The following is a 10,660-nucleotide window of genomic DNA, read 5'->3' as shown; positions in this document are numbered from 1 at the left end:
TTTTTTTTTTTTTTTGCCATACGCGGGCCCCTCAACGCCGTGGCCTTTCCCGTCCCGGAGCGCAGGCCCAGCGGCCATGGCTCACGGGCCCTGCCGCTCCACGGCACGTGGGATCCTCCCAGACCGGGGCACGAACCCGCGTCCCCTGCATCGGCAGGCGGACTCCCAACCACTGCACCACCAGGGAAGCCCTTACGCTTGATTCTTAAATGCTCTTATAAGCTGTATCTCAGTTTTGAGGAACTGAGGCTGAAAGAGGATAAGAGGCTTGTATAAGCTCACATTGCTAACTTGGTAGAGCCACCCTAATCCAAGCCTGGAAATGTCAAGTTATTTCCACTATCTCTTTTATTTTAAAATGCCACCTTATATTTAAAGTTTTCCTGAAGTTGTATACTTTGTAAGAACTGTATTTTTTTTTTTTTTTCCTGCGGTACGCGGGCCTCTCCCGCTGCGGAGCATAGTCTCTGGACGTGCAGGCCCAGCGGCCATGGCCCACAGGCCCAGCCGCTCCGCAGCACGTGGGATTCTCCGGACCGGGGCACAAACCTGCGTCCCCTGCATCAGCAGGCGGACTCCCAACCACTGCGCCACCAGGGAAGCCCCCAAACTGTATTTTTTGATGTGCCTGTTAGACCAGCTCTTGCAGTCTACTTATCTGACAGGTGTTTATGATTGTCTGCTCACCTTTTTACATTTTTAATGAGTTTGGAGAAATTGCATTCCTTTCTCTCATATTAGGACTTAAAATTTCTACTTTGTGTCTCTTCCAGCCTTAGTAGTCAGGAGAAATATCAATGACTTAGGAGGCTGACATTAATGCTAATTGGAAGTTAAAGGTTCGTCTTTTTAGAGTTGTGAGTTTGTGTTCTCACTGCCACCACCTAACTCTGAAACCTTGGAGGAATCATTTAACATTGTTGGTCTCGGGCCTATCATCTGTAATGTGAGAGTTGAACTAGATCTCTATAAAGTACTGTGCTGCTCTAAAATTCTGTCATGCCATGTTCTGACTTTTAGCCAAGTGTCAAACATAAAGTGATTTGCACATTATCTGGATATAGTATACACTCAATAAATTGGATCTATTTTTAGTTATTAGGGCATTTTCTCATGAAGAGTTTTCTGCAGTTTGATGATCTTGATAATAAAAGAATGGAAATCAACCAGGTTTTATTCATTTTCATTTGGGTAGCCCTGCTCTTGGCTACTTCTACACAGCCCAGACCAGTAGGGAAAGCTCCAGTATTCGGTGAATATTCTTTGTCTCTTCATTTCGAACACATCCTATGACTGCCATCTAGAAACTGGATTTGCCATGTTTCTGGGTGATGGTATACTGAAAGAAAGAAAACAGGAGTGACTGGTAGTGAGGGGTCTGTAGTAAAATTTATAGTTTTTTGTTTGTTTGTTTGTTTTTCTAGTTCGCGGGCCTCTCACCGCTGTGGCCTCTCCTGCTGCGGAGCACAGGCTCCGGACGCGCAGGCCCAGTGGCCATGGCCCACAGACCCAGCCGCTCTGTGGCATGTGGGATCCTCCCAGACCAGGGCACGAACCCGTGCCCCCTGCACCGGCAGGCAGACTCCCAACCACTGTGCCACCAGGGAAGCCCAAATTTCTAGATTTTAATACTTATAAATATTAAAAACAGATTTGTATTCTGAACAGGCTCATGGGTGTCTGCTTTATATTAAAACCCTATTCTGAAATAACTGTTAATAAAAAGTTAAAATCAAGGACCTATGTGGATTGACTGGGGAGAAAGAAACTAGAAATTATGGACTTTATGTTTTTAGAATAACCAAGTTCAGAGAGTTTCTTTGCCATCATCTAGTCTAGTTTGTGACTCATAGAATTCATTCTAAAACATCCAACCTCCATTAGAAAACTGCTACAGTAGAAAGCACTGCTTCCCAAGGCAGCGCATCCAGTTGTTGAATTCCAGTCCTGTGGAAGCTATTTCATTAACCTAAATGTTTCTGTATTTGTCTCCTTCATATGACAGCCCATACATCTTCCTCTCCAGCATTAAATTTCCTCCCAGTCTCCCAGCACTCTCATTCTTCCCTCTTCTGCTCTCATTCATACTCTTTCAGACTTCCCTTTTTTTAATCTTTGATTCTCCTTCATAGTGTCTTCATTTACATCTTCCTCATTCCTTCTTTACAATGTAAATAGAAATGAAAAACACAAGTAAATAGCAAAACAACTTTTCTTGCCATGCTTTTACCAAAAATATATTTTAAACAAATAAACCCATGGCAACCTCTGCACAGCCCTGACCAGTAGGGAGAACTCCAGCTGCTGATGACTGTTTTTTGTCACTTATTTGGAGTCATCCCATTATTAAAATAATTTGAAAATTACTGTTATCCCAAGACAAAAGCTGAAATATTCTTTTCACAAAGTATTACTGGTAGGTTAGTAGTAATTTATAAATGTATAATTAGGATTGATTTTTCTCAGTGTTTCTTCGTTGCTCAGCCCCTTTCTAACCTTCATTGACTGAAACCAGATGCTTATATCACCATCTCTAATTTTGCAGAATTGATCAGTCCTTACATTACATTTAACATTGATTCTGTATGGAACATAAATTGTTTTCCTAATGCATATGCATTCCATAGCTCTTTCAGTCTGTACCCACGCAGCATAACATTAACCTGACTAGTTAAATGAAAGGAATGTGCTAAAATTTAGTCAGCATGCAGTCTGCTAATAAATAGTTAAGATTTGCTAGAGAAATATATCACAGTTTATAAGAAAGACCACGGAAGTTAGTGTTGGGTTTTATATAATTTGTTTGAAAGTTAATAAAGCTGTGTCATTTCTGTCTAAACATTAACCGTCTTGAGAGATGATGATATAACTGGAGCTTCTGACTAAACATGATTTTACAGTACAGGTGTGACTTGTTAAGCTGTTTCTTTGAAGGTCAAGGATGCTCTTTCTCTAATTGTTTTAGATCTTAACCATTGAAATCAGAACATTTCTATTTTTGGTTAAATTTGTTTCCAAAAACTGACAGATAATGGACAGTCAATTGGTGATAATAATACATAATTCCATTTAGCTAAGGATTGCACAGGTAATTGCAGTTAGTCCCAGTTGCTGGCATATAACAGAGGTGGCTAAAACAAGATCCACATGAAAGATGATGGTGGCTTGGACTAGGGTAAGAGTGGTAGAGTCAGTCAGAAGTGGTCAGATTCAGGACATATTTAAATGTAGAGATGTCAGAATTTGCTGTTGGGTGTGAGAGATGTTAAGGGGTTTTTGCCCTAAATAATAACTGGTAAAATGGAGTAGCCTTTATCTAACATAGGAAAACTGTTGCTGAGGGAACTAGGTTCTGTATACAAACAGATGTTTGTGCTTGACTGACGTTTGTAGTCACTAGAAAACACTTATAGAAGAAAGATGCATTGGAATTTGTGAAAGAGACTGAAAGTAAATATTATGTGTGGATCAAAGGGGGGCACTATGTTCTTTTAAAACTTTATATTAGTAGAGAGTGTCATGCACAGTGTGTTAGTTCTTAGATGTTCTCTATTAAGTAATTTGCCATCGTTTAAACAGAAATGTTTATTCTACAGTGAAACTTGAAATTCTCAATGTTTATGATTGTCAAGCCTCTTAGTTGTTAAGTATTGTTGTAAAGATACTTCCGAATATATAAGTGCACCAAAGATTCTAATATACTTCCGTTTTTGCTTTTGAGACAATACTTTATCCATAGTAATTCTGAATTTTATTTCTTGAGATAGAGATTCCTAGTTAAAATCCAGTTGGCAGAGATGGAATTCATTGAGACGCGAAATTCAGTATTACATTTTTCAGTCACATAATTTATAGGCCATATACTTCTGTGTGACTCAGTTTCTTTATCTGTAAAATGGATAAACAATAGCACCTATGTTATAGGTAGTTGGCAGGGATTAAATTGGTTCGTCCATGGAAATTGCTTAGAACAGTGCCCAGCATATAGTTGGTGCACAATAAATGTCAGCTATTTTTTTTAATTTTTATTTATTCATTTATATATATTTATTGAAGTATAGTTGATTTTTTTGCTATTATTGGTGTTAAATTTATTTTTTAAATGTCTTAATATAAAATACAACTTGTTTATTGGAAAAAATAACATTTGGTAACTATCAGTTTCCTAATCTGGTATTGGAATTCCTTTGTTAACTTTTTTTTTTCTGGTTGTCTCACAATAATCTTTTTTTATTGGAGTATAATTGCTTTACAATGTTGCGTTAATTTCTGCTGCACAGCAAAGTGAATCAACCATGTGCATACACACATCCCCTCCCTCCTGTACCTCCTTTCCCCCCACCATGCCACCCAACTAGGCCATCACAGAGCACCAAGCTGAGCTCCCTGTGCTATACAGCAGGTTCCCAGCAGCTATCTGTTTTACACCTGGTAGTGTATTTATGTCAAACCTAATCTCCCAATTCATCCCACCCTCCCCTTCCCACCCTGTGTCCACACGTCCGTTCTCTACATCTGCCTCTCTATTCCTGCCCTGCAAATAGGTTCATCTGTACCATTTTTCTAGATTCCACATATATGCATTAATATATGATATTTGTTTTTCTCTTTCTGTCTTGCTTCACTCTGTATGACAGACCCTAGGTCCATCCACATCTCTACAAATGACCCAATTTCATTTCTTTTTATGGCTGAGTAATATTCCATTGTATATATGTACCACATCTTCTTTATCCATTCATCTTTTGGTGGACATTTAGTTTGTTTACGTGTCCTGGCTATTACAAATAGTGCTGCAATGAACATCGGGGTATATGTGTCTTTTTTTTTTTTTTTTTTTTTTTTTTTTTTTTGGCTGTGTTGGGTCTTGGTTGCTCACGTGGGCTTTCTCTAGTGTGGTGAGCAAGGGCTACTCTTTGTTGCGGTATGCGGGCTTCTCATTGCCGTGGCTTCTCTTGTTGCAGAGCACAGGCTCTAGGCGTGCAGGCTTCAGTAGTTGTGGCCCGCAAGCTCAGTAGTTGTGGCCCGCGGGCTCTAGAGCACAGGCTCAGTAGTTGTGGCGCATGGGCTTAGTTGCTACACAGCATGTGGGATCTTCCCAGACCAGGGCTCGAACCCATGTCCCCTGCATGGGCAGGCAGATTCTTAACCACTGCGCCACCAGGGAAGCCCTATATGTGTCTTTTTGAATTATGGTTTTCTCTGGGTATATGCCCAGTAGTGGGATTGCTGGGTCATATGGTAATTCTATTTTTAGCTTTTTAAGGAACCAACATACTGTTCTCCACAGTGGCTGTATCAATTTACATTCCCACCAACAGTGCAAGAGGGCTCCCTTTTCTCTGCAACCTCTCTAGCATTTATTGTTTGTAGATTTTCTGATGATGGCCATTCTGACTGGTGTGAGGTGATACCTCATTGTAGTTTTGATTTGCATTTCTCTAATAATTAGTGCTGGTGAGCATCTTTTTATTGTTTCTTGGCCATCTGTATGTCTTCTTTGCTGAAATGTCTGTTTAGGTCTTCTGCCCATTTTTTGATTGGGTTGTTTGTTTTTTTGATATTGAGATATATGAGCTGTTTATATATTTTGGAGATTAATCCTTTGTTCATTGATTCGTTTGCAAATATTTTCTCCCATTCTGTGGATTGTCTTTTGTCTTGTTTATGGTTTCCTTTGCTCTTCAAAAGCTTTTAAGTTTAATTAGGTCCCATTCACTTATTTTTGTTTTTATTTTCATTACACTAGGCGGTGGGTCATAAAAGATCTTGCTGTGATTTATGTCAAAGGGTGTTTTTTCCTATGTTTTGCTCTAAGAGTTTTAGTGTCTGGCCTTACATTTAGGACTTTAATCCATTTTGAGTTTATTTTTGTGTATGGTGTTAGGGAGTGTTCTAATTTCCTCAAAATACTAGCAAACAGAATCCAACAACACATTAAAAAGATCACACAACATGATCAAGTGGGATTTATCCCAGGGATGCAAGGATTCTTCAGTATACACAAAACAATCAATGTGATACACCATATTAACAAATTAAAGAATAAAAACCATATGATCATCTCAATAGATGCAGAAAAAGCTTTTGACAAAATTCAACACCTATTTATGATAAAAACTCTCCAGAAAGTGGGCATAGAGGGAACGTACCTCAACATAATACAGGCCATAGATGACAAACCCACAGCAAACATCATTCTCAATGGTGAAAAACTGAAAGCTTTTCCTCTAAAATCAGGAACAAGACAAGGATATCCACTCTCACCACTATTATTCAACGTAGTATTGGAAGTCCTAGCCACAGCAGTCAAAGAAAAAGAAGTAAAAGGAATACAAATTGGAAAAGAGGAAATAAAACTGTCACTGTTTGCTAATGACATGATACTATACATAGAAAATCCTAAAGATGCCACCAGAAAACTACTAGAACTAATCAATGAATTTGGTAAGGTTGCAGGATACAAAATTAATGCACAGAAATCTCTGGCATTCCTATACACTAATAACAAAAGATCAGAAAGAGAAATTAAGGAAACAATCCCATTTACCATCACAACGAAAGGAATAAAATACCTAGGAATAAACCTACCTGAGGAGGCAAAAGACCTGTACTCAGAAAACTATAAAATACTGATGAAAGAAATCAAAGATGACATTAACAGGTGGAGAAATATACCATGCTCCTGGATTGGAAGAATCAATATTGTGAAAATGACTATACTACCCAAAGCAATCTACAGGTTCAGTGCAATCCCTATCAAATTACCAATGGCATTTTCCACAGAATTAAAACAAAAAAATTATACAATTTATATGGTAACACAAAAGACCCCAAATAGCCAAAGCAATCTTGAGAAAGAAAAATGGAGCTGGAGGAATCAGGCTCCCCGGCTTCAGACTATACCACAAAGCTGCAGTAATCAAGACAATATATGGTACTGGCACAAAAACAGAAATATAGATCAATGGTACAGCTAAGAAAGCCCAGAGGTAAACCCACACACCTGTGGTCACCTATCTATGACAGAGGAGGCAAGAATATACAATGGAGACAAGACAGCCTCTTCAATAAATGGTGCTGGGAAAACTGGACAAGTACTGCAGAAGTATAGTTGATTTACAATGTTGTGTTAATTTCAGGTGTGCAGCACAGTGATTCAGATATATATAGATAGATAGATAGATAGATAGATAGATATGTATACTTTTCCCTTATAGGTTATTACAAAATACTGAGTATAGTTCCCTGTGCTATACAGTAGGTTCTTGTTTGTTATCTATTTTATATATAGTAGTGTGTAAAATGTCAGCTAGTATTAAAAGGGAAAATGGGAAAGTTTGCTTCTAAGGTGATTGGATCATGTGTTCAAGTTAAACCCTTTATTCCCAAAGCTATAAATGTAGGTTTGTTGCTCTTTTATCCACAGTACATATTTTGATAATGCTCTTTTGAATATAATGAGATTTTTTATTCTTGGATTTTAAGGAAACTTTAACACAATATTTCATACATAATCTAAATTGTTCTTTTTCTTCTTACATGTGGAGATACTGGCTGAAAATTTTTTTAGTTGCAAACTTTTCTTATGTGCTACTGTAACATTTATTTATTAGTACTTTGATTTTCAAAACACGTTTTAACCCTAAATTATGATTTTGTCATTGCAGGCAAGAAGACAACAAGACCCTAGTCCTGGATCCAGTTTAGGTGGTGGTGATGACCTCAAACTTCGCTAATTAGTGGCACAAAAGATGTGCCCCCCCCATCTTTACATATTCATTTCTAGTCGGCAGAAATAATTGACCAGAAACTGTGATAACTGGAGGTACTACGGTCTATTTCTCAACCTTAGGCAGTAACAAGACATCACAACCGCCATGGTTTTGCACTATGATATAATACCTGCATTTCTAATTTTGTATGCATGTAGCCAGTAATTATTTGAAATTTTCTTCTATGCAAGCTTACCTTGTTGACATTATTTTAGTGAGTTGAAACTACCCACTTGTAAAGCTCTTTTTTTCCACCATTTTAATTTAAAAGTTCATGTCATTTTAGAACAGGTCAAGAAATTAAAATTTTTATCAGAGGGTTTTTTTCCCCTAATCAGTTGCTCTATTTTTTTTATTTTTATTTTAGATGTGTTGGTTATACAGCTTCATTTTAGATAAATGTTCTTGGTTTTTTTGTTTTGTTTCCCCTGTTTCCTTCTGTGTTTTTATAGTCTATGGCATTTTAAAACTGCTGATGGTTTGCATTATTTACAAGCTAAAAACCTAGTAGCATAGAGCTGTCTGCCACACCTTCTAACACAAAGTTTACAGTTGTTAAAAGTTGCAGTATCCTTTTAAATGTTGATAATCAGCTCCTTTTCTTTCCTTTTTAAACATAAATTTTAATTGGTATTAACTCTGGTCTGCCCCAGATCTGTTTTAGATTCTGTTCTGTATTCATGAGTTTGTGTGGAGATATTCTCCATATATGATAATATTCTACTGAAATGCCTAAAGAAGTCACAGGCTGGCTTCTGTTTTATTCAGGGATTTTTTTTTTTTTAAAGTCAGTCAGAAAAGGGATACTGGAGCTTCTTCATGTATGTAACAGCATATTAAACTGGAGACAGTGATGAATCAGCTACAAAGGTAATGTTGTATTAAAATCATGTTTAAGATAGCTGCTTTTATGTGTATTTTATAATGCATGCTTTTGTAAAAACAATTCTAGGTGATGAAAGATTAGTCTTAGAGAGAAAATGTACATCTGTGCAGAGGATACATTTTCTTCCATTAATTATTCTGGAAAAAAACTCACAGGTTATATATATGGTATTTTCCAAAAGGACTATTAATAGAACCTTTTGAGATGAATTAGTATAAGAATATTTTTAAAATAGGCTCACTATCAAGTTGATTGCAACTTTTTTTTTTTTAATACAAGACTGGAAAAAAGTGCTAAGTCATTTGGTACCTCCTTACAAATATTTTTCATGGTCATTTTTGGTCATAATTAAATGTTACTACATTTCTGAATTTTTGCAAAAATGTATTTTATCAAAATAGAATGGCATTATTTTAAAGAGTTTGAAAAACTGACATGGTCAATTCAGAAAATGAACTGAAGTCTGAATAAGGTCATTGCATTTAAAACATATATGTATACTTGACTGATAAGGGAGGTGTGACTTTCATTGTATATAGGTCTTATAATTCATAAACATATCCTGTATCTCAGAATAAAAATATTTGTTATATATTTGAAGTCATGCATGGTAAAGGAGTGTGTTTAAATTGTTATAAACAATAATGCATCATAAAAGACCATGCTGATCTTGTGTAACTAAGTACTATGAATGAATTTGGTTGGTATTTGGTGTTGTGCAGCTCACATGTTTACACACTCAGTGCCCTAATTTTCCCTGAGGGAATCACCTTTTAAGTGGTCCTTACAGTGCTGTTTTAAGGTTACTTTATCACAGAGCTCCTTGGTTTTTGACTTCTACACTTAAATTTTTTCTTTTCTAATAACATGATGATGGCACATTTTTCTCTATTGTTTCTAGCTAAGGGCTTTCAGTCCACCAGTAACTAAGATCAAATGTTACTAAATGTTCATGTTGCCATCCTTCTGTACATACTGTCATTTAGCATTGTGCTGCTTCCATCTGTCTTAATGCTGGCATTAAGATCATGAGCCCTTTTTCTCCAAAAGTGCAGGCTTTGAAAACTGCTTTTTTTTAAGTTATTGGTACAATTTGATATTTTTCCATAATCTATATTTAAACAAAATTACATCATTGCATCATCTTTTCTAAATTCATCCTCATTAAAACTTGCCTTAAGCTACCAGATTGCTTTTGCCACCATTAGCCATATTGTGTGTTTGTATGTTTAATTTACTTTCACAATAAACTTCTGTGTAGTGAACTTCTGGGTTTTGGCTCTTTATTAACATAATCCAACAATTTCTGTTCTGGTGTTCATTATGACATAAAAATTGATTTTGTTTCTGAGCTGTTCTTGCATTCTGCTTTTTAACCTTAAAATAAAAACCACCACCAACAGCAGTGGCATCTAGTGGTCATTTCTGTTAATTCCAAAGAAAATCTTTAATGTATATAACACAAAGAATACTAATTTCCCAGTGTGTATTATAGTTTTCAAAAAATCTGCCTTGATTTACCCATCCTATGAGGTATGACTATAGAGTAGTGACCTTGGAGGGAAGGAAGAATTCCAAAAATTACACATCCAAATAACTACCATCTTTCAAACTATTCATTTTAGGAATATACACTCAATTTGATTGTGCTGGTGTCATTTCAGACATTCTTAGGACTTTGCTTGGCATTTTCCTACATCAGAAAATTAAGCCTTTTACTCTAGAAGTATGTCCTAAGCTTGATCCATAAGGAAAAATTTACTTACTCACTACCAGACTTATTGCAAATAACAAATACCTTTAAATGCTGAATTGGTACCATGAAGCAAAATTCCAAAGAATAAGATTCATACTCTGAGGGTTAATTTCAAAAATTATTTGAGCAGTAGCATCATGGTTTCAATAAGTATATCACCTCTAGAAACAGGTATTTGGATATGTTAGTTTGGGGCTACCTGGAAAAAGAAATCTCTTACTTGATGTATGCCTCATTTGACAC

General features: G+C 36.5%; 1 protein-coding gene across 2 annotated transcripts in view; it reads left to right on the top strand.

Moving 5' to 3' along the window:
• The window catches only part of CBFB (core-binding factor subunit beta), a 60,596-nt gene extending 50,670 nt beyond the window's left edge, over nucleotides 1-9,926 (top strand). For both annotated transcript variants that reach the window (XM_024732917.1, XM_024732912.1), the window contains exon 6: nucleotides 7,671-9,926. In XM_024732917.1, coding sequence (XP_024588685.1) covers nucleotides 7,671-7,693 — 23 coding nt within the window. In that variant the 3' untranslated portion in view covers nucleotides 7,694-9,926. The remainder of the gene's footprint in view (nucleotides 1-7,670) is intronic.
• The last annotated feature ends 734 nt before the right edge of the window (nucleotides 9,927-10,660 follow it).

This window comes from Neophocaena asiaeorientalis, unplaced genomic scaffold (genome assembly GCF_003031525.2).
Source record: "Neophocaena asiaeorientalis asiaeorientalis breed wild unplaced genomic scaffold, Neophocaena_asiaeorientalis_V1.1 scaffold90, whole genome shotgun sequence".
NCBI lineage: Eukaryota > Metazoa > Chordata > Mammalia > Artiodactyla > Phocoenidae > Neophocaena > Neophocaena asiaeorientalis.
This window is presented reverse-complemented; position numbering and strand designations above follow the sequence as displayed.